A 23,395-nucleotide genomic window follows, 5' to 3' on the forward strand; every position below is an offset into this window, starting at 1 on the left:
TTTGGCTGTGGGCCAGCATGTGTGTATGGGGAGGTGGAGTTGGGGTGGGGCAGTAATGTGGCTCCCAAACCTTCCTGTCCCCTAATCCTCTATAACCTAGCATCACACTCAGCATCTAGAGTCAGCATTCAGTACATGGTGCAGCTGGAAGGGGTTTTTCCTTTGATAAAGACAGAGACCCAGGCCCTGAGAGGGGAAGCTTTGGCCCAGAGTCATAGCCAACCATGGCACAACAGAGGCTGGGACAAAGACCCTCCACTCTAGGGTAGGCGGAAGGTGTGGGGGAGGTGGTCTTGTTCTCTAGCCCACCTTCCCCCGCCCAGAGACCACTAGGACTACTAGGTTGTGCTTTTAGCCCTCATCCAAGAGACAAGGTGGACACGGTTTTGGCTCAGGTCTGGAGCCATCTTGGGCTCAGCTGCTTTGGGGAACCCCCTGGCCTGGCTGCCCTGCATGGAATGTTGCTTCTAGCCCCCAGCACTACCCCAGACCCAGAAGAGCTCTTAATTTCCTTAGTGGAGGAAATGGAGGAACTGAGGTAGGCGGAGAGTTCTCAGGCACTAATTCGGATATGCCTGGTGTCCACCCCCTCTGGGCTGAGACTTAACGTCTCTCTAAGAGGCCTAGAAGTCCTGGGATTCATCTGGGTTCTGCGGAGCCCTGGTTGGGGCCGGGCCCTGGGCTGCACTCTGGGAATTCTAAAATGAGTGAGACACGAACACACACTTGTTCTTAAGAATAAGATGGACTGGGCCTATGGGGCGGTGGGGGGAGGCGAGAGTCATCGTGCTTGGAGGGATCTGGGGAGGGCCCTTGGAGGAGACAGCAGTGGAGCAGGGGCACGAACACTCAGGATGATCGATGGAAGGAGGTGGGGTGAGCGTTCAGCAGCATTAAGCAGAGGTCTGGAGGCAAGCTGGGCCAGGTGCCTTCGGGAAAGTGGATATTTATGATGCGAAAGGAAGACAAATCTCTGGAGCCTTGTAGTCCAGGTGATGAGGCTTCTCCTGGGGACGGTGGGGAGCGTTAATCGGGAATGACCTGGTCAGATTATCTCTGGCTGCTGAACAAAGGCTGGATTTGAGGGAGTGAGACTGACAGCCAACGCACACTGAGTGCCAGGCCCGGGGCTAGGTGTTAATTTAGAATGTTCGCCATCACTTCTGAGGCAGGCACGTTATTATGCCCATTTCACAAGAAGTGCAGGACGGGAGGGGTGAACATTGCATGGCTATTAAGTGGCAGTGTCAGGGGTCTAACCCCACAGTCTGGCTCCAGGTCACAGACACCCCCACCCTGCGGGCAGAGGGGCCCTCCAGAGGGTGGTGCAGGAGTTCGGGCTGAAGTGGGTTTCCCGCCAAAGGGAACCTGAACTCGGTCAATATCCACGGAGATGGCGAGAAACAGACAAAGTGGAGATTATTAAGAGGGGAGATTTCCAGAACTGGCGGCTGATTGGATGAGATGGCTGGAGCCAGGGAGGAGTCGAGGCTGAAGCCTGGTCCACAGCCTGAATGTCGCGGTGGGGAGAGGTGCTGTCACAGGGCTTGGGAACCCAAGTTGGATCAGGGCGGGGGCTGAGGGAGGTGATGAGTTCAAGTTGGGACATGCTGGGGGTGTGGGTACAGATGTCCTGAAGGAGGTGACCAGGAATAGACAGGAAATTCAGGCCCTGAGACCAGGAGGTGGATGAAGGCTGGAGACGGTGATCCTTGGAGGTCGGTGGCCACAAGACAGTTGCTGAAGCTGTGATGGTGGCCAAGTTATGGGGTGCCCAGCTACTGGTGTTTAGTGAGCAGGGGGCAGGATTGCCGAATGCTCTCAAATTAACAGGGCGCTCCGTGCAAATAGTCCACCCCTTCCAACTCAGGGTCACTGAATGGGAGTATGTAACCCTAGGCAAGGCTAGAGAGTGAGAGCAGGGCAAAGGGAGAGGAACCCGTGATGGAGACAGGAAGAGCAGCCGGAGAGGTGGGAGTAGAAGCCTATCTTGTAGTAGGATGTATTAGAAGCTAAGGGAAGAAGGAATTTCACCAAGAAGCAAGTGGTCAGGAGTTGTCCGTTGTCGCAAAAGTGAGGAAGGGGCACGGGGTGAGGTTGGGGGTTGGTTTGCAGATGAAGCTGTATAGGTTTACAGAGTATTTGGAGTTGGAGGTGTTGCTTATGGGATTACAAGTCTACAGAGAAAATGTTGCAAGCAAGAGGGACTTTTAGGCCTCCAGCTGTCAGGAAGAGATGCTCCCCCACCACCCTGATAACAGTCTTCATGGTGCCTGCTAAGTCGAAGTGGGTTGAGGTTCTGGATTGGGCTGAGGTCCGAATCCCTGGAGCAGGTACCGGGTTGGCACTCACGCCGAGAGTCCTATGGCCCTTGGGCCTGGAGGAGGAGTTCGGCTGGGGAAAGCCTTGGCCCCCTGTCTCCTTGTAAGTCTTCATGTCACTGGCACTGGTCCTGCTGCCAAAGAGGCACCTTGCTGGCTTTGGTTCCTGGCACTTTCTCTAGGAAGCTGGAGGGTTCCTGGGCAGTAGAAGGAGGGAGAAGACAGGGTAAGGGTGGGTCTAGTCCTGGCTCTGATGAGGATGAGCTGTTGACCTTGAAGTTCCATGTGGGCCTTGCCAGATCTGGGTCTCAGGTTTCATTTCTCTGAAGTGGGCCAGATTTCTTTGCTTTGACTCTTCAGGAACCTCATGAGGACCCCACCACTGGGTTGAACAAGAAAGCCCAAGAGACCCACCATTCATGCCTACCTAGGCTGGTCTGTATGGTACACGTTGGGGCTGCCAAACCCATTGTAAAATATTGAGATGCTTCCCTTCTGATGGTAAAGAGTTGCTATCTGAAGCCCCCAGCACATTCCTCCCTACCCTGGGCCCTCCCGTTAAGAGCCACCCTCCATCCCTCACCACCCTGCAACTAAAGAAAGGGTGCTTTACTTTTTTGTGTATCATGGACCCCATTGTTATCGTCTGCTGAAACCTAGAGACAATAAGGGTTTTTATGAATATAAAATGTATGGAAATCCTAAATATTTTAGGTATTGAAAACTATATAATAGGAATCTATAGATCCGTTCTGGGACACCTGTAATATAATATGAAAACATCTGTGATTCCTAATCTGTGATTTCTCTACCTTATGACAAAGTCACAGATTCTACTAAAGCCATTGTGATTTGTGGCTGACATTCATAATGGAGGGAAATGCTAACTTGGAGGTCGAGATGAGTGAAAATGAAGGTATGATTTCTTCATCCAACTTTTTAAAAAGATTTTATTTATCTATTTATCTGAGAGAGAGAGAGAGAGAGAGCATGAGCGAGTGGAGGGGAGGGGCAGAGGGAGAGGGAGAGAGAATCTCAAGTGGACCCGAGCTGAGCGCAGAGCCTGATGTGGGCCTTGATCTCACAGCTGCTTAACCGACTGAGCCACCCAGGCGTCCCTGTTCATCCAATTTAATGAACCCCATGAACTAACCAGTTTTAGAACCCTTATGTTTAGAGCCATCCCCCCGCCCCCCCCAAACAGGTTAACTTCCCCAGAACCGGGCACTTCCAGACCCTGCATCCATTCAGCTCACCCTCCAACGGTGAACATTTGCTGCGAGGCGGCCAGCAGGGGGCAGCATATGAATGGGAGTGCGGGACTCAGCTCCGAGAGCCGCGGCAGCCTTTTAAGTTCAAGGGCTAGTCTGGTTACAAACAAAAACAAACCTGAAACCCCAAATTCTGTTTGTCACCTGCCTTACTTGTGTGGGTGCCAGCTCACTTGTAGGTGCGCTAAATGGGCACATGGGACAGAGGGCTTACTCTGGAGGAGATCTCTGCTTACCACCTAAGCTGGAGGTGCAGAGTAGGGGGCTTAAGAGAGCCTCCCCGTCTTTTCCTTCATAGTCAGGGCTGGGCTGGGGCGGGTGGGGCTTCCTCTCGTGTGCACCGGCTGGCCATGTCTCCCTCCACTCCCCACCCTGCCCTATCCCTCTAGTCCTGGACACAGGCTCTTAGGGGGAGTGCAGCTGTAGGGTGGGGCCCTATTATGGTATCTTCTACAGTGTCGTCCTAGGGGGTAGGCAGGTGGTGTTGACCTGCTTCCAGGCCTGGTCCCCTGGAAGAACTTTCGAAGCAGAGTCCCCACCTGGGGCTGCTCTGAGTCTTGAAGTTCGTGTGTGCTTTTGTCTCCCACACCTACCCCCTCCCTGTTCAGGCAGAGTGTAGGGCTCCCTCTTAGTCTGTCCTTTGGTGACAGCAGTCTGTCTGGAGGGGGTACCTGGGAGGGGAGGCTGAAGTTCAGTCGAGTGGGCCCCTGACACTCCAGAGACCACCTTCCAGGGCCAGCAGTGCCCACAGCACCGGGCTACGCTCCAGTCACGTCACCCGTGGAACCCATAGCCCCAGCCAGGGAAAGATGGGGGACAGGAAGGCACAGCTGGACAGGAAAGTGACCCCTTCTTGTGTGAAGAGCTGAGGGGGCTTGAGGAGGAAAGTGGTGAATCTCAGTAAGAAGGGGCGTGGGGGGAGGGAATCTTCTTCCTTCTTAGGGGCTGGACAGCTGCTTCCTCGGATGCCTTTGGAAATTCTCCAGGGAAGAGGCCCCGCCTACCTGCCCTCTCATCCTCCCCAAGCTGGTCAGGACGTCCTCCTAGATGGAAACTTCACAGTACAGAATGAGGGTCGGGGTGACATCACAGACCGGGGTATCTACAGTTAGTGTGGCCGGGCCTTTCTGCTCAGGGAGGGGAAATCCGGAAATGAAGCCTCAGGAGCCAAGACCACAGGCACTTGCTTTATTGTTCCAGGTCAGGGGACAATGGCAGGCCAGCTAGGGATCTGCTTGTGCCTAACCAAGCCCAGGCTAACCTCTGGGGGCTCTTGTCACCCCCAGGGGCAGGGTAGGCTGCAGCTTCCACTTGGTGCAGGTTGGGCTCTCCCGTAGGGCATGGCAGGCAACCAGCACACCCCCAGCTCTGGGAGACACCGTGGGTCTGCCAAGCAGTCAAAGAGAGGGGGCATCGGCTGCCACCACCCCCCCACACACCCACCAGCCTCTGTCAGGCTCCCCTCCCCTGAATGCCCACGCTGCCTGGGACAGGTGGAAGTCATTAGTAAGTTGGGACCTACACTACATGAAGTTCTTATAGAGAAGGAGTGAGACTGTAGTGCCCTGGAGGGGTCCTTCCTATGCCCAGGGCTGGGAAGAGGACACTTTTAAGTTTCTGAGGGCAAGGGCTTTTCCAAACACTTTGTGTCCGAATTGGGCTCAGTTTGGTCCTGGGGTGGCCGTTACCCCTCCTGGGTGTCATTCTGGGGGTGGGGTCAGACAGAGCATATACTGAGGATGGGCAGAGCCTGGCCGAGTGGGTGCTGCTAATAGCAGCCCCCTGGGGGACCCACAGACAACTTGGGGAGAGGCTCTACACTGCCTCTTCCTTGACCGGCTGCTGGGATGAAGATGGGAGAATAAATACAGGGGGCTTCCGGGAGAGAACATGCTAGAAGGGGCCAGGCCTGCAGAGAATGCGGACATCAGAATAGGGTTTCAGGGTGGTCTTGGACCTGGCATGAGGACCTGAGCCCTCAGCTCTCAGCTGCCTCAGAAATGGAGTCAGGCTCTCAGTGATGTAGTTCTGATTCTTCTGCATAGAAGGTATGTGGGTGGGTGTAGGTCTGATTGACTCTGTGTGTGTGTGTGTGTGTGTGTGTGTGTGTGTGTACCCATGCACATATTATGCAGAAGGGCGTAAGTGTGGATGAGTGTGAGCTAGGAAGGGTGTGTTTTTTCCTTGCCCGGACACTTGGTCTTCAGGGACCCTGAGTGAGGAGCTGGCTCACCGGGTGGCAGAAATGTGTGAGGGGCGGCATCGTGGGTGGTGTCTTCTTCACCCCCAAGCTGCCAGCTAACAAACAGTTGGCTTAGTGGCATAGGGGACAGGGATGGTTTTCCTTCCTTGACCTTTAAGGTGGGCCCGATGTGGGCGGCCAGCTGGGACTTCCAGGCCAGAAAGAGGCCGAAGCTGTTGCTGGGCATGGCTCATGCTAGGGCCATGGGCTTGGAGCTGGGGCTGAGGTACACAGAGGGGCCAGCAGGGGCTGTGGGGGGTGTGGGCTCCAGCTCCATGAAGGCCGAGTAGAGGGTGGTGAGGTGCAGGTCACCCAATGCCCCGGAGCCCCCACTGCCTGGTGGTGCCAAGTCGCCGGCCCCACTGCCCGTCTCTGCCAGACAGGACCCCGGCGGGAAGCAATGGGGTGGTGGTGGAGGTGGTGGCATTGAAGATGATGTCGGGGACGAGGTCACCAGTACCAAGGGGTCAAGGGCCAAGCTGTCATCCTTCAGCTGTTCCCACAGGTTTCCTAGTTGGGGGAGAGAACAGGCGTCACTGGGAGGTACCAAGGAGTCCTGTGTACCCCACCCATGGCTCTCACATGCTAAAGAGAGCAGGATTGGGGTAACCTTGACTGGGGAACAGACAGTTGGCAGCAGGGAGTTGCTGGAACTCTCCGATTCCTCCGCCAGGAGTTGCTGGAACTCTCCGATTCCTCTGCCATAGCTTAGATGATCTCTGGGGCTCTTATTTTGGAGGGAGGTGGGGTAGTCAAGGCCTATTGGAAGGACTGATGCCTATGCTGTGCACTCTGGACTTAGCCTGCAGAGGGAGCCCCTGGAACTCTTCCCCCGGCTCCTGCCAGGCTCCCAAGGAAGGCGGATCTGCAGCCAAGACCAAGGATCTTCTAACGATGCACTGCCGGAGCCCATGCGGTCCTTCACTGCAGGCCCAAGGGAGAGGAGCAGAGCCTGGAGCACTGACTCCACGGAGGTGTCAGTGCTGCCACCGCATCCTCCTCTTTGTGCTGTGGGACCTGCATCATGGCCGACCAGGGCCTGGCGCTCCTGCCCTGGGTATCAGGGCTGAAGGGATGGAGGAAAGGGGCTGGACCAGCCAAGACCCTGGACTGAACTCGGCTGCTTGGGTTCCAGTTCTTACTCTCCTTCTTTCTAGCCAAGTAACCTTGAATAAGTTACTTAACCTCCATGTGCTTTTGTGAAGGGGGTTTAATAACCTCTCCTCTGGTGCTAGAGGCCCAGATGAGAGAGCACACGTGAAGCTGATGGTTTGTGGTGAGTGTCGCTCCCCACTTCTGGCTGCAGCTGAGGATCTAGCTGTGCGTTTCTAACAAGCTTACCAAGACCTGGGCTGTGTCCCCACAGGACCGGGAGCTCGGTGAGGGTCAGCTGTCTCCACCTGCCTGTGGATGTCCCTCCCCCTACTCCCCCAGTGCATCCAGAGGGTCTGAGGCCTGGGTCAGCCCCCTCCTCCAAGCCTCCTGGGCCAGGACCAGGGTCTGGGCATGCACTGGGGTTTAGATCTGAATGGGTGGGCTCTGCCGTGTGCAGAGATGGGACAGGCAAGATGGAATGGAATAGATAGAACCTCTTTCCAGACTCCTACCGCCAAATCTCGGCAGGACCTGCCTAGTTCTGAGGCCTTACATTCTTCCGCAGGGGGAAGATCTCTCTCCTTCTTCTGCTTTAAAAGATGAATGAGAAAATGCAACCACCTTCGGGAATGTTCAGACTGGCAGTTGCTCACAGCCACGATGGAGCGGAACACTGGGCTCTTTCCCAGCTACTCGGAACTGGGAGTGGTTTGATGATGTGGTCCACTGGAACATGTTCAAGGGCACAGGAGGAGGGAGATGGGGGCAAGGACATTCCTCTTCGCCCCTTGGCACCCCTGGCGGGCTCGGGACTTCTCTGCTTCAACAGACCAGAAACCTGGCAGCTTGGAGGGGATGGGCCACACCGCCAGGCGCCCCTCTCCGGTCTTGTCCCACCTTTCCTTTCCCACCCGCAGCTTCGACTTACCCTGGAAGTCGAAGTCGGTGAGAGAGGGGTTGATGGCGTCCAGGTCGGTGCCAAGGTCTCCGTCTGGCAGCAAGGTGTCATGCATGGTCCTGGCCGGGGAAGGCTCAGCCAGTAGCTTGGCGCTGTGGCTGGGTGGGGTGTTGGCAGGCAGAGGCGAGTCCTGGGGGGTGCCTGGCTGGGCCCGCAGCTCAAGGTGCCCATCCGGCTGCGGGAACAATGGCTGTGGGGGTCCGGGAGGGGCCGGGCCCGGGGAGAGGTGCGAATATGTCTGCCCATAGCAGGAGGGCACATGCCCCCCAAGTAGGTCCTGCAGGGGGTTCTTGCCGGGAATGGGGCCCGGAGCTGGGTGGATTGAGTGCAGTGGCTGGGAGAGCCCAACTGGAGGGGCCAGGGGGCGGATGGGGCCTGAGCTGGTCAGCCCGGGGGGTGGGCAGCCCAGCAGTGGGGAGCCCAGCTTCTCCCTCTTCTCTCCAATGAGGCTGTCCAGCTCTTCTGCAAAGGCCCAAGAGAGAAGAGAGAGGGACACCATGAGACCTCCCTTTCTTCCACAAGCCCTCCCCAGCCTTGGAACCACTCAGGCCTTCTCTCACTAGTAAGTTCTCTTTGATCTCTCCCTCTCCCCCCCTTCCCCCCCTCCTCTCCTCCTCCCCCCCCACCCCCCCAGCTCCTAGGCACACTGAGTCCTCCCTTGCATTGCCCTGCAGCCCCTCACCTGGCTTGGCCATGCTTTTGCGCACAGCAATCGGGTCTTTCCTCTTCCACTTCTGCAGCTCCTCCTGCATCTTGTCGATTTTGGCCGGGTTGAGGGCCCACAGGCAGCCCTTTCGAGAGGAGCTTCCTGATTTGTTCTCCACCTTCTCAAAGCACTTGTTGAGAGAAAGGTTGTGGCGAACAGAATTCTTCCAGCCGTCAGGTGCCGTCTGCCGGAGCAGAGCAGGACAAAAATTCAAGCCAGGGTCAAGGAGCCTGGGGAGGCTTCTCTGTCCTCTGGGTGCCGAACTGCCACCCATTCCAGGGCTTGTCATCCTCCTCAGCACCCAGCCCGTGCTCAGTACCCTTCAGTGGTGGGGCAGGGGTGGGCGGGAACCTTGGCCCCTTCATCCCAGCCCCACCTCCTCCAACCCTTCCGAGGACTGTGGGGGTGGTTCATAGAGGGAGGGCCCATCCCTGTCTGGAGCTGGACCACTCCCCCTGGGTCTTGGGGCCTGTGCTCGGACCCCTCTGGGGAAAGCGAACTCGCTACTCCCAGGTCTCCCCGATGCCAGCTTTGGAATGAGGAGGGAACTATGGGATGCTCCTTTCCTGGGGCTGCCTCACCCCTGCTTGGGCAAACTCGGGAGAAAAGAAAGATGGGTGAGGTTTTATTTGGGTGTGTGCCCCTGTTGCACATATGTCGTGTGCATAGCTGGGTTTTGGTGAGAGTGCGAGGTGTGTGTGTGTGGGGGGGGGGGCACTGGCTGTGCGTATGTGTGTGTTTGTGTCCCTAAGTACGCCTCCCTGGTGCGAGCCCGTGTCCGGGGTGTGGGTCTGTGAATTCCTTTGAGTGTGAGGATGTGTGTGTGTGAGAAAGTCTCTCTGGGTGTGTGGGGGTATCCATGACTGTATGTGTGTGGGGGTGTGAGTGTTCACATGAGTGTGCCCGGGGGGAGGCGTGCCCCACTGGGAAGGCCAGCCCTCAGGTGGGGAGTGGGGGGGCTCGTGCCAACAGAATAAACACCCATTAGGAGGCCTGGTCATGCCACCAGTGCAGTAATTGTGCCCAGGGAGGGTTGTAAAAACCATTAGGCTGACTCAGTGGGGTGAGAGGCGGTGGCGGGGGTGCCAGTGGATACCCCCCCATTCCGGAACCCCCGCCGACCTCCAGCTCTGTTCCCGCCTCTGTGCCAGTCCCAGGCCCAGTGGGGGCCAACGGTGAGCAGAGCATCTGCTCCAGCCAGGGGGGCCCCCATACCCTCAGCCCCCTGGTCCCTTTTCCCTTTCAGCTGGCAGTTTCAGCAGAATGCGGGCGGCCACGCCCTCCTCCCCAGCTCTCTTGCCCCAGGGAGCAGTCAGGCTGATTCACGCCCGGCAGAACTGGGTCCTGACGATCGGTCACTGAGAGCTGCCGGCAGGAGCTGCCGGAGACTTTCTCAGGGGCAGCTGGCCTGGGGCAGGGGGCTGGTTGACATGACCCCCCAAGGCTCCCGGGGCTCAGGAGGAAGGATGCTTGAGCCACCAGACCAGTCAGCTTGGGATTCACCTTCAACTCCCACGACAGTCCCTACTAGGAGTCAAGGCTGTGTCGCCTGATGGGCAGAGTTAATGTGCACTGGGCCCTTTTATGGGCCCATAAATCTGTGACTTTGGGATGCCAGCACAGCCCCCACCCCAGCCACTTCCTGTTTGGAAGAGGGACGGTCGGCACTAGCAATTATGTCCAGTGGCTGGACACTTCCCCAGTCCCATAGCCCTGACTCATGGGGCTACAGGACGCCCACCTCAGCTGCCTGGGACATGAATGCTACCCACCCCGGGGTCCCTCTGTTCTTGCCCGGGAAAATGACCTTCAAATGGAGAGTGAGCGATAAAGGGGGCAGGGGATCTTTGAACTAACTCCTTAGGTAGGTCAGAGGGGAACCGTCAGAGTTGGAAGGAATGGATGTGCCAACTGGTCCAACCTGACCATTTTACAGATTGGGAAACTGAGGTCCAGGGAAGAAACTGCCTGGCCCTAGATCACACAGAAGGCAGTGACAGAGCCCAGACTCCAGATCTGTCCCCTTATTAAGGGCCCTGCCCAGGTCACCCTATAGGGCTGGCTTCACCACTGGGGCCCGTCCCATCCTCACAGATGCTTTCTCTCTGAAGTCAAATGTAAACTCAGGAGTGAGAGAATGATGCAACCGGCTAAGAACAACAACTAGAACCAAAAAAAAAAAAAAAAAAAAAAAAGTTGTTAGACCTCTTCACTCTTCAGCCCCATAAAACAGGGATTACACAGCTCCCAGGAAAAATAATTAAGCCAGGAAGATGAGATGCAGGGAGGGGCTGGGGGCCAGGCGGGGAGTTGGCAGGGAGGAATGGCTGCGAGGAACAGGGCAGGCCCTCACTTCCCTGTCTCTGGCCTGGCCCCTTGAAGCCCTATAGAGGACCCTCCAAAAGCTTTAGCAGTTAGGGAGTGTTTCGTCTCCAGATCTGTTGGGATATCCGGGCAGCTCTGGATACTGGCTCTGATGCTTCTCAAATCCCAGAGACAACTCACCCCCCCCCTTCCAGAATCTCTGGTGGATGACCATACTTCCCCATTCCCGGCCAGACCACTCTGGCCATCTTGCCCACTCCTCATTTGATCGCAATGCAGCAAGTACAAACTTGTTTGAATATCAGCTTCAGATTATCCTCAGGCGGGACAATTGGGAAGATAGTGGGGCCAGAGATCACCTACTGGCCGGTGGAGCTAAGTTCTGGACCTGGGCCTCAGCTCCCATCTTCGGCCTGGTTCTCGGATGAGATTATATCCACCAGGGTGTAGACCTCGGAGAAGGCACTCCTCACACACAAGCTCTGATCTCCCCTGCACCCACCCCAGAAGAGGTCTGTGCTGGAAGGTATGGGGCGGGGGGCATGCCGAGAAGGGAAGTGGGTGATGTGTGAAGCCAAACAGCTTGAGCCACCAACCGATCCCCCTGTTGTGTGACCTTGAGCAGGTGGATCACCCTTTCTGATGTGTTTGCCCATCTGGACAGAAAGGTATCTGTCCCGCCTCTAGGGAGGGAATCTGGTAGAAGCCCCTTCCGTGGATGACAGGAACTAGCTACTGTACATGGGAAGGCCAGGTGAGCCACCCAGTTCCCTGGGACACTTGAAGACCATGAAGCCCACACCCCGTTTTCTGACAGTGCTGCAGCTGAGCCTGCCACCCACAGAGGCAGATCTTAATCTCTCCCTGGAAGGCAATGGGTCCTGTGGTCCCAGCGTCCCATGCCACCCTGGCTGGCTATTGCTCTTACTCAGATTCCTCTAACCCTACAGCATCCTGGGGGCAAGGGTGGGGACAGTCTCTCATTTCTTCCCAAGCTCTCTCTCCCCACTCGGGGTAGGTGGATGCTTCTTGAAGCCTATCAGGACTGACAGGTCCGCTTTCCACCAGCATGAGATCGGATTCCAGCCTGCTGTGTAACCTTGGGTGAATGGCTTGAGCTCTCTGTTCCTGACACAGAACTCTCAAGAGAGAACTCTCTGGCTCCAGAGAGGCCTGGTTCGCCCAGCACTCAGGGATGGGAGGATTGGGGTGGATCCCGGGCTCACCTTGAAGTAGGGAAAGTGCTCCGTCATGAAATTGTAGATCTCGCTGACAGGAAGGCTCCCCGTTTTACTGTTCTTAAGGGCCATGAAGATGAGGATGCTGAAGGCAGAGAAAACCTTGAGAGTTTGAACTTCTGAGCAGGCAGGGAGTCTGCCCCTGACCACCCCGCCTGCCCTGGCTGGAGTAGTTGAGAGGAATAACCTGCTGCAGATTTAGGTGAGAGGCTCCATGGGGTGGAAAGGAGAAAGGATGAGAAGGTGTCCACTGAAGTTGGGAATTACCGACCTACAAGGGTCTTGTGGAATGTAAGAGATCTGGGTTGTAATCCTGGCTTGGCCACTCGCTGGTTGTGTGACCTTGGGTGAGTGCCTTAACCTCTCTGAACCTCAGTTTCCTCAGCTTTGAAGTAAGAAAAGTAATAGTTACCTCAGAGTTGTGAGGATTAAGGGTGCATTACCAGGCACCCTCAGCCAACTGCACACTAAAGGTTGGATAGTCAGGGAGGGAACTATGGTTTCTTGAGCCCCTACAATGTGCCAAGCATATTCTCTCACTTAATCTTTCCAAAGGCCTGAATATTGCTGTTCCTTTTTTTTTTTTTTTTTTTTTCTTAAAGCAGATGAATAAACAGAGGCTCAGAGAGATTAAGTAACTTGCCGGAGGTTTCACAGCTAGTAAATTCGAGAGCCTGGACTTGAACCGAGCTCTGTTGGACTCCAAGGATGGGGTATTCTCCTTTCTGTGCATCATCCTGCCTCCCACAAACCCCTTCTCTGTGCTCTTGGATGCTCTTTGAGTTCCTTTTCCTTCCCTGAGTTCACACTGGCTGATGATCTGATCCCACTTGGGGCCTGGCACACAGGAGGTCAAGTGTCACTGTTGATGGGAGGCATGAAAGTTCAGGGGGAAGGTCTCCTAGACTGGCTGGGTGTTGCGGCCTTTGGCATTTACGACCCCAGCCCCGATCCTGCAGGCGCTGGATACCTGAGCTGAGTCTGTAGGCCTCATCTCTCACTTATCTCCCAGAGAGCTTTGGGGTTCGGCTTCTCTCTATATCTAGGGGAAAAGGAGGGGGAAGGGGGCGAGCATCCCTCCTAAACTCTCAGGCCCAGACCCCGGGCCCCATGAGGCTAGAATTTAGGGGGCCCAATCTCGGGGCACCAGCCTCTGCTGAGTAGAACCACTGACATAGCTCCACAGGGTTAGACAAGAGGTCAGAGGTGATCTAGTCTGTCCGCCTGCCTCCGTGCAGGACTGTCCTCTCCAGCATCGTCTCGAAGCCTGCTGAGTATGACTTCCATCCTCTGCCATCACCTTATACCTTGAGGATTCCATGCCTCAGTTTCCCCACTGGTCCTCTCAGCCCTCTTCCTTCCACCCCAGGGGGGTGCTGGGAACATACCTGTAGGAGTAGATGGGTTTTGGGAAGAGAGGCTGGTGCCCATCTGTGCTGGCCTGGGGCGCGATCCGCTGGTATGGATAGTGTGAGGAGCCCAGATACGGTAAGGGGTAGCTGCCACCACCTGGTGAGTACTGTAGAGGTCAAAGGGGCAGAGTGGTTGCCATGGTAACCAGTCCTTCCCAAGGTGGGGTAATCCCCCTCCCACACCCCATTCATATACATCCAGGGAGAGAGCTGAGGCTAGATTCTTCTCTCCCTGGTTATGGGCTCCAAGAGCAGAGCCATCTGAGGGGGCTGGCCAAGGGCGTGGACATCTGAGGGCCTCTGAGGAGCTCCCCATTCCCAAATCTGGGATCTCAGAGGCCTCAAAGCTCCTTTCCTCCAGTTCCTTCCTCTCAGGCCCGTTGCATGGTGATGGAGAAGCGGCCTGGCTGGGCTAGAGAGTGTAAGGCCCTCCAGGCCCCCCCTACATTTCCTGCAGCAGCTGGGTCGGAAGTGGGGTGTCCAGCCCGGGCCTTCGTTTGCTGGGCACTGCCACCTTTTACGAGTTTCAGTGGCTCTTTGAAAGGGCCGGTCACGGTGGTGGGCAGGTGGGGGTAGGAGGTGGTTTTACGGCAAAGGGAGTGGCTGTGGTGCCAGGGGTGGTGTTTTATGGGGGGCAAAGGGGGTAGGAGACTCTGACTCCCCCATCTGCTCCAGGCTGAGGTGCTCTTTCCAGGTCACCCGAGAGACACTTAGTGCCTGAGTCACCCTCTCTGCAGGCTCTATAAAGCCCTGGGTGCGGCCATCTTGTTCGGGGTGGGGGGGGGGTGTGCGGAATGCAGAAAGCATCAAAGCAGGGCTGGGCATGGTGAGGCCATGTAAGGTCTGGCAGCCCCTTAGCCCTGCTGTGGCTCCGTCCCTGAGGGGCCAGGCTGCCTCAGGGACACCCCCTGCCCTGGGTCAGACCTTGAGCCTCAGGAGGGCTTTAGCCATCTCAGCTGGGCTCCTCCTGGCAGCGAGGATGACCCCTCATGTGCCCCCTCTGCTTCCCTCCACCTCTTTCTTGCCCCCCAACAAAGCAAGCAGTCTGACCACCTCCTCCACCCCCCACCACCCCCATGTGCCTGCCTCCCTGGCTTGGCCAAGATCAGGGCCAAAGCTAAAGAGCTGGGAGTAGAACCTGCTCCACAGGCAGGGCCTGTCTCAGTGCCAGGCTGCAGGTGGATGGAGCTGGGCGCTGGGCAGCCACTTGCTCTGTCTTGCCCAGTGACTCCTGGGAGCTGCCTGGCTGCTCTGGGGCTCTTTTCTTTCTCTTTAAAAACCTGCATGCCATGCCAATGTGGGGCAATTACTTGGCATCCTGTCCATGTCGGAGGAGCTGAGGCTGGGCCGTGGGGTGGGGAGAGGGGAAAGGGCCGAAGATGATGGGGTCTTGGAGACTTCCAGGTGGCAAGGTGCCCCAGCTCCATGCCTGGTCCCACCCTGTCTTGGTGAAAGGGAAGCTGGGGGCCAGGGCTATGTAGCAAGACAGTGGCTGACCCAGGCGAGAGCCCATTGTTCCCTTTCTGCTCAGTCTTGTGTGTCACCCCACACACTCCTTTCCTCTTGGCCCCTGTCTTTGTCGGGCTCTCCTCCTCCCTCTTTTCTGTTCACATCTGGGCCCTGCCCCGCTCTCAGCCCCGCTCCCTTTCCTGAGACTCTCCACCTGAGACTCTCAGATGAACCCCACCTACGCCTAGAGAAGGGCGATTGCTTCCTTCCCCACGGACCCCTGGCCCCCCACCCCAGATGGCCCTGGACCTGGCGATGCAAGCGTGCACACGCACATCCACGCCCGCACATCTCACACCACAATATCCTGGGGCCCCAGGGGAGCATGCCCACCTGCCCCTGACCCACCTGGTGGAAGGGGGGCTGGGAGGGACAGTACATGTGCTGCAAGGGGGGCTGGTAACAGTACATCCCAGGACCAGTCTCCAGAGCTGGGGGCTTGACCTTGACTTCTGACCCCTGCTGGAAGGAACAAAAAACAGATGACCAGGTAGGGCCTTGGTTTTCCCGTGGCTTGAAACTGACACAAAAGCAACCGCTACTCTGCCTCCCCCAAAGCTTAGTCCTGGAGAACAAATGGAGAACAGAGAAGGTCAGGGCGTTTCCTGAGGGAACTCAGCCAGTTAGCGGTGGAGCTGGGGCTGGAAGTGACAGCACTCCCTGGCCCGCACCTCACTTCAGGTGAAAGGCAGAGGCCAAGCTGTCCAGGCGACTAGGGGAGATTTGACGACGGTCACAGTCAGGTGGGGTAGGGTCAGAGATCTCTCTGGAATAGCACGAGGACACAGTGCCTGATCCCACGCATCAAGCCTGGCTTGGGGCCTGCTTGCGTTCAGAGCTGCCAGCCTCTCGGAGCAGGTCTGCGAAGGACATCTGGAAAAGGCTACCGCTCTAGAATTCCCACTGCAGAGCCATAGTAAGGGGAGCACAGGAAGTGGCCAGAGAGGTGGGCCCAGCTGGTGACCCAAAGTCCTGCCCCTTCCACCTCGGCAAAGCTCCGGAGGAGCTCCCCCCAAGGGGAGCTCCAGCAGGCTCTTTGGAGGGGGCTGATGAGCCCTGCCCACGCTGTCTCCTGGCCATCCTCAACTCAAAGGCCTTTGCTCTCTACTCCGGGGAGTCTGCCCTCTTGCTGGTCTGCTTGAGTCCCGCGGCTCTCCTTCACCCTGGCACGGGGACCCTATAGCTGCTGCCAGTGGTGGTGGCCAGGCTCTGGCTTCCCATGGGTGGTAAGCTCCCCATGGGGCCCCCAGAGTCTAGCACAGAGCTCTACGCTGAGTAGAGTCCGAAAGAGTGCACCCCTGGTTTCTAGAAGGTGAAGAAGGCCGGGCGGAGGTAGGCCACTCTTCCTGGGCTTACCAGGGGCCTTGGGAACCAGCATCTGGGCCCAGAGGGTCAAATCAACTGTCAGCTCTTTCTGGATGTGCCCTGGGGTTGCTGATGCAGAGATAGCCATAATCATAGAATCTCAGGCCTGGAAGGGCCAGCAGCACTAGGTCCAACCTCCTCATTTGGAAGATGATGGGGTTGAGCCCACTAAGGGGAAGTGATGTGTCCGAGGTCACCCAGTGAGTCGACCAGCTAGCTGTGGCTCTCTGGGCCCCGGCTCCTCTCCACTGGGCAGGGGGTAAAGGGAGTGGGCTCAAATCTCAACCTCCCTTCCTATAGGCCGAGGGTCACCTTGGGAAAGTCACTTGACGTCTGTGGAACCTCGGTTTCCTCAGCTGCAAAATGGGGATAGTGGGAAGTCTTTTGAGGGTTGTCGTGAGGATTAAATGGGGCACTTGAGAGAAAGCATCGGGCACAGTGCCCAGGGGCTGGCAGTGCGTGGATTTGGGGGGACAGGAGCTAATATGATGTTGCCCTCACCATGAGCGGCTGTCATGTTCAGCGGGCCTGAGGAGAAGCCATCAAAGGGCCCCAGAACCAAGGGTCCTGTCTTGGCCACAGCTGGCAGGAACCCAACCCCTTCTCTATCTTCCAAGTCTGGGAATCAGGCTTTGTCGGGGGTGGCTTGGGGATGGAATGGGAGCTTGTTTGAAAGCAAAAGGTGAGGAGAGCTGGTGAGCATCTGGAGTAGGCACAACCCGGGCTGAGCCCGCTCAGTGCTCACTACCTCAGGGACCTCCAAACCTCCCTCTAGCTTTCCTCTCCCCAGGGCAACAAACCCATGAGGCAGGTCCTCTTAACCATACTTTTCCGATGAGGCCCAGAGAGGTTAAGTGACTTGCCCAAGATCACACAGCTAGTGGGTATGACTGTGGAATGACATGCTGACTTTCCAAGGTGCTTTCAAGGTATTTCTATGAATACACCCAGCCCCCCTCCCCTCTGGGGCAAAGAATAGGGCCTGGAAGTGTCCTTTGAGAAGCTGTAAGCCCTCTGTCCACCGGCTGTACGCTGATGCCGCTGATGCCGGAGAGGGAACCTTGTGCTCTGTGGCTCCTCCCTCAACCCTTTCTCTTGGTCTCTGGAATGTGTTTTTCTTCTCATATTTGCATATGGGCGGGTAGGTCTGGCTGGGGATTCTCGACTTTTAAACAAACAGAGAAGTCACACACTGGAATCCTGACTCAGGAGCCGCTGGGAAGCTGCCAGCTTCCTTAGCCTGACCTGCCTCCCCCACCTTGGCCCCTCCAAGCCAGGGCAGGTCAGCATCCCCTCCCCAGCTGACCTTGGAGGCCAGAAGGAAGCTGAGACCCCCACTTTCTGAGCTTGCTGCTTCCCTGGCACAGCCTGACCCTGAGTCCCAGAGGGGAGAGGTCTGGAAGGGAAGGTGGAGTTTGATCTCAGAGGACTCATTCTGGGCTTCGGCCAACTAGGACCCCTAGGGGTCGGTGGGAAGCCCACCGGCCACTGGTACTCACCAGGACTTGGGGGCTGTGCTCTTGGCTGGGGTAGGGGAGCCCGTTGCACCAGGCCTCTGCTGAGAAGCTAGGCAGGAAGGCCTCAGCCTCCCCCACATCCACGGGGATCTCCTCGAAGGCCTCCAGCGCCCCCGGGGTCTTAAAGGAGTGTCCATCGAGGGCCAGGGCGGTCTGGGCCTCGGGGAAGACGTCCTCGTGGAAATGCCGCTTGTATGGATGGAAAGGCCCGTGGCCACCCTTGAGGAAGCGTCCGGGGCTGCTTGCTGGGCCCTCCTCAAAGCCGAAGCTGGGGTACTTGTCTGAGGGTGAGAGCCGGAAGGGGCCCGGGCCCGGGCCAGCTGGGCAGTGGACTTGCTCAGGGCCTGGTGATGCGACGGTGGGGCTCTGTGGGGGCAGTGAGGATGCCCTCTCTGGGGGGCCGTCGGACACAAATGATGAGCAGCTGAAGCCGGCAAGCTTCTGGGGTGGACAGAGGGTAGAGAGCCTGTGAGTAGAGGCTGGACCAGGACCCTACTCTGTGCTAGGGTAACCGGGTCTGCGGCTCAGCTCTGGGGGAGCCCCCAAGTGATCGAGGGGACAGAAACTGCCCTTGGAAGCCCTAATCTGATGAGGGCACACTGCTCCTAGATCTGAGGTTCCCCAGGTCAGATGGATGCACAGCCTTGCCCTGGGAAAGCCCCAGTCTGAAGGGATAAGCAGAGGCCTGCATCCGAACACTTCTGGATCTTGGAGTCACTGGGTACTTGCTCACTGCTGGAAGGGACAAAGCAGATTCCAGGAGGTGCCCGGGGGGTGGGGGTGGGGGTGACTGGTCCACCTGCTGCGAGGCACCAGGTACTTACGTTCTGCGGGGCAGGGGAGCCTGGGAGGCCCGGTGCCTGCATGAGGTCCCCCTGGGGCTCGCCCTCCAGTCTGGCGGGGCCGGGCAGCGTGGCGTCAGACTGCGGCGGGAGTAAGGACACCATCACCCAGTCCTGGCCTCGAAGAAAGCCGGCTGTGATGAGAGTGAGGACCGGGGTCCTGGGGCGACCAACCCCAAGCTCACTGCCGCCACTCCCACCCCATCCCTGGGCTGGAACCCTCACTCCAGCCAGACATCTGGTGAGACAGAGAGAGACAGACAGACAGATAGACAGGCAGATAAACAGACACAGTGAGAGAAACATCTAAGACGGAAGGAAGCAGATAAACAATGAGAGCCAGAGGAGGAAAGCATGGATGGAAGACTGGAGAGAGAACAAAGCACACCAGGTAGGAGACTCCCCCCCCCCCCCCGACCCCAACTCCAGCCCCAGGAGGGACTCCTGGGGGTCCCTCACAACTCACAAACTGCTCTGGAGCTCAGCTGCGGATGGTTCCCTCGAGACCCTGCCTCGGGCCCCTATCTCCCCAGTGAGGGACTGGGCTAGGTGACCATGGCGAGCCACCTCTGCTCAGTGGCTGAGCAGGATGTTGGTCTGGAGAGAAGGGGGAGCTGGAGAGAGTGGATCCAGCCCCAGCCTTGGGTGGGAGAGGCGGGGCCTGTCACAGGTGCCACTTCGGGGACTGGTGTGCCCGGTGTGCCCCTGGGGACTGAGGGGACCTGGTTGCCTGCTGGCCCTGTGAGCCGGCCCACTGTGCAATGTTGGGCACGGGCACTTCCTCCTAACGCCTCCAAACTGCATCTCGTACCTATGACCTTGTACAGGCCAATGGCCTTTTCTTTTCCTTTTTTTTTTTTTTTTTAGTATTTTATTTTCAAGTAATCTCTACACCCAACGTGGGGCTGGAACTCACAACCCCGAGATCAAGAGTCACATGTTCTATGGATGGAACCAGTCCGGCGCCCCCAGACCACTGCCTTTTCTGAGCTTTTGTTTCACTCTTTGGAAAACTAGGGGCTTGTAGTAGATGACAGCTTAGGGCTCTTCCTGCTCCGATCTTCTAGAAGTACAGAACTTTGTCCCCGGCACAGCCCAGAGGTTGAGAGGACTTAGGTCCAAGCCCTTCCTTGCCTGCTGTGTCAGGGAGCCTCTCTGAGTTTCGACACCATCATCTACAGAGCAGGGGGAGAGGTAGGGCCTCCCACTTAGGCATGCTGCAGTAAATGAAATCACACACAGGAAGCATTTTGCACAGCGCCTAGCACATCCTAAGTGCTCACTAGATGTCAGCTCTTGTAATTAATATCATTATTAGAACGCCTTTACTATTCTCATCCTCAGCTTTCTTTTTTTTTTAAAGATTTTATTTATTCATTCATGAGAGACAGAGGGATAGAGAGAGAGAGAGAGAGAGAGAGAGAGAGAAGCAGAGGGAGAAGCAGGCTCCCAAGGAGTAGGGAGCCTGATGCGGGACTCGATCCCAGGACCCTGGGATCATGACCTGAGCGGAAGGCAGACGCTTAACCATCTGAGCCACCCAGGCGCCCTCATCCTCAGCTTTCTGCCTTCCTTCTCCACCACCTGCAAAGGACAGTTCCTCGGGAATGTATTCCTCTTTGCCAAGTAGTCTCTGAGGAAGACCACCATTTGCTGAGGGCCTGCTCTGGGAGGGCCACTGTGTGAACAATTTGGAAAATTTTCTCATTGGTTTGTCAGAACAAACCGGTAAAAGGAAGGTACACTATTAAGCCACTTGACAGTTGAGGAAATTGATGCTCAGAAGGGTTACGTGACTTGCCCAAATCACATAGCTAATCCTTAATAGAGTCAGGATTCGAACCCAGGTCTGTTTGCTGGACTCCTCTTACGGTTTCTTCATTTGGTGGGGGCCAGAGTGGGTGCCGGCTAAGCTGAGGGGCCAAGCAACAAGCAAAACATGAGATTCACACTTACTGCCTCCTACCCGAGACCTCTGCCAAGCAGATCAGGATAACTGTGCATTTCCCAGGCCGAGCTCTCCTGGGAGCTTCCCTGGGACCCATGGTGCCCAGCCTGGGGTCGGCTTGCCGTCGATGAATAAACTACTTCCTCCCTTTGCCTGGGGGTTCCGGGGACAAGGAAGGGAGGGCATTTGCCCCAAGTGCCTCAGGGGATCAGTGGCAGAGGGGGCTAGTAGCTGGGGTCCAGGTGGAGGCTCTCCCGCCCCTTCAAGAGTCCCTACCGCCCCTTCTCCATGTCCCGGCACCCGCTCACTCACAAAGCTAAATGTGGCGTGACCAGGGAAGCGCCGAGCTGGCCGTAACTGGACACCACAGGGGAGCGGGCATGGGGCCCGAGGTGCAGGGCGGCCCATCTCTGGCTCCGCATGACCGCCGGCCCGGCCCCGGTTCCCCGGACAGCTCTGGGACAGCTCTGGGACAGCCGGGGCCTGCCTGCCACGCCCGGATCTGGCCCAGAGCTGCTTTCCCAAGCCTCCTCCAGCACCTCTGGAGGCAAGGCCGGGGGCCCTTTCGCCCCCCAGGTCTCAGGCTTCGGAACCCATGGGGCGGTGGTCGCTCCCCTCTCTGGAGGCAGAGTAGTATGTGGTTGAGAGCAAAGGTTTTTGATTTGGTCCGACCTGAGTTTGAATCCCAGCTGTGTCACTTCAGGGCTCTGCGATTTTGAAAAAAAAACTGTGTATTTCTTTGTATCTTGCTCCTCTGATAAATGGGGCTTGTGGGCCTATCTCACACAGTCGTCATGAAGATTAAGGGAGACGACGTGTGTAGGATGCCCGGCCCATAGAAAATGTTCAAGGACACATGTCATACATTGGCCTTATTGGCCAAATGTGGCTGTGGCCTGTCACCCTAGCCTCTAGTTTCCCTGATGGTCTTGCGGCTTCGGGCTTGGCAGGCCTGGGGAGGTGGGCCAATGACCCCCGGGGTGGCAGCTCCCCTCGCTAGCCCTGCCCTCTCTGCCCAGCCTTCACTCAGCCTGGCCTCAGGGGGGCTCAGACCCTGGCTCTGCTCCTCAGAGACATGAACGCGAGGAGGCCTCTCTGAGCCCCAGCTTGGGCTGCACCTCCTGCTGAGGGCCTGACCTTCCCGGAAGGCCCCCTGAAGCCTCTGCCCCACCCCCAGCCTTGCATCAGCCTCTATGTCCCAGGACATTATCTGGAGCCCTGGCTGACTTCCTGCATCTCAGCGGCCTTAACTGAAGGCTTTGGTTCACACACGGCCATATGACTTTTACACGACTTGGCCAGGTCCCCAGGGACAGGATTAAAACCAGGGAGTGTACCCAGAGCTCAGAGGCCCACCCCTCCATTTGCACTGAGGATGCAGAAATGCCGGAATGGCCCTCCGTGCAGGGCTTCCTCTGGTTGGTTTTCTAGATGCCCACTCCTGACTCAGTGGTACCCCCCTTGGTCACCTCAGCCCAGACTCTGTTTTATGAATGAAGAAAGAAGGCCCAGAAAAGAGGTTCAGTGACTTGCCTAAGACCACACAGCCCCCAAAAAGAGGGGTCCTCTGCCATCTGCATTCAAAAGAGACCGGGCAGTGGGACTCTGATTGGTGTACATGGGGGGCGGCTCCTGTCCAGTGCAGCGAGGAGCTCACTGTGGGGCGAGGGAGGAGGCTGCGTTGGTCCCTGACCCCTCCCTGGAGTAGCCAGCAGAGCCCCTGAGGTTGGATGATCTGGTTCAGAAGCTCTAGAGTCAAAAACTGGTTTTGAATCCCAGGAACTGTGGGACTTTGGTTGGGCAAGGTGCTCCACTTCCTTCCCTGGGCCTCAGTTTCCTCATCTGTAATAGAGGCCTAATAATACATACCTCTCTGGAGGATTAGATGAAATATTGCTTGTAAATAGCTTAATGCATAGTACATGCTCAATAAATAGTAGCTATTAGTAATAATTAGCAGTGGGACAGAGTTAATTTAAAGCATGAGCTCTGGAGGTGGGGGATGGAGAACGGCCCCCCCTCCGTCTCCATGACATCATCCTCCTGCACTGGCGGACGCTAAACTTCCCTCCCCTTGACTCTTTGGCCTCAGAGATCATTCCAGCGATCCCCCTGTGGTAGAGCCAGGGTCCGTAGAAACTCCCAGGGAAGGGGGGTGGGGTGGGGAGGGTTACTCTATTGCTTCGGATCCCCAAGGGCTCCAGTGTCCTGAGGCTGGCATCCGCATTCGGAGGGAATTTTAGAGTCTAATCTCTACCCTACTTGGTTTTTCCCAAGGAACTTGATGGGGGGGCGGGGTGTGTGTGCAAATAGCAGCAAACCCGTGTGGGAGGTCCAGCTAGCCGTCCTCCTTTCTCAGATCCCAGCAGCTACCAGAAATGGTTGCCACGACCCTGCCACTTAGTGTGGGCTTCCTCGACCCACAGCCCGCCCCCTTTCTGGGCTGGAGCTAGGCCAGGGCTCTCGGTGGTGGACTGTGCCCTGGGGTCCCCTCGACTGTAAGGACGATCGGCCTCCCAACTCTCCATCTATAGAGCACCCTGCAATTTACAAAGCACATGCATCTGTCGTCTCCTTCGTTCTCCCTTTGCCCCAGAGGGTAACAGGCAGGGGTGTGCCGGAGACAGCTACCGTGGGCTTGCAGGA

The 23,395-nt window shown here is 57.1% G+C and overlaps 1 protein-coding gene across 1 annotated transcript; it reads right to left on the bottom strand.

Moving 5' to 3' along the window:
- Positions 1 to 6,024: 6,024 nt before the first annotated feature.
- Positions 6,025 to 18,906, bottom strand: FOXN1 (forkhead box N1). The gene is made up of 8 exons (XM_035724826.1): positions 18,784 to 18,906; positions 17,942 to 18,400; positions 15,426 to 15,536; positions 13,545 to 13,675; positions 12,145 to 12,241; positions 8,570 to 8,777; positions 7,858 to 8,349; positions 6,025 to 6,344 (listed from the first exon to the last, which is right to left on the bottom strand). Exons 1-8 carry the CDS (start codon positions 18,904 to 18,906, stop codon positions 6,025 to 6,027), a joined length of 1,941 nt encoding a protein of 646 aa, XP_035580719.1.
- Positions 18,907 to 23,395: the final 4,489 nt, after the last annotated feature.

This window comes from Zalophus californianus, chromosome 16 (genome assembly GCF_009762305.2).
Source record: "Zalophus californianus isolate mZalCal1 chromosome 16, mZalCal1.pri.v2, whole genome shotgun sequence".
In the NCBI taxonomy this organism is placed as follows: domain Eukaryota; kingdom Metazoa; phylum Chordata; class Mammalia; order Carnivora; family Otariidae; genus Zalophus; species Zalophus californianus.

What these genes read in the sequence shown, in the direction of transcription:
- FOXN1 (XM_035724826.1), bottom strand. Translation starts at nt 18,906, where the DNA reads ATGGTGTCCTTACTCCCGCCGCAGTCTGACGCCACGCTGCCCGGCCCC. An exon ending in AGCACAGCCCCCAAGTCCTG is followed by an intron (nt 15,537 to 17,941) that starts GTGAGTACCAGT and finishes TCCTTCCAGCAG; the next exon opens with GGGTCAGAAGTCAAGGTCAA. An exon ending in CCCAGCCCCCCTTCCACCAG is followed by an intron (nt 13,676 to 15,425) that starts GTGGGTCAGGGG and finishes TGACCTCTACAG; the next exon opens with TACTCACCAGGTGGTGGCAG.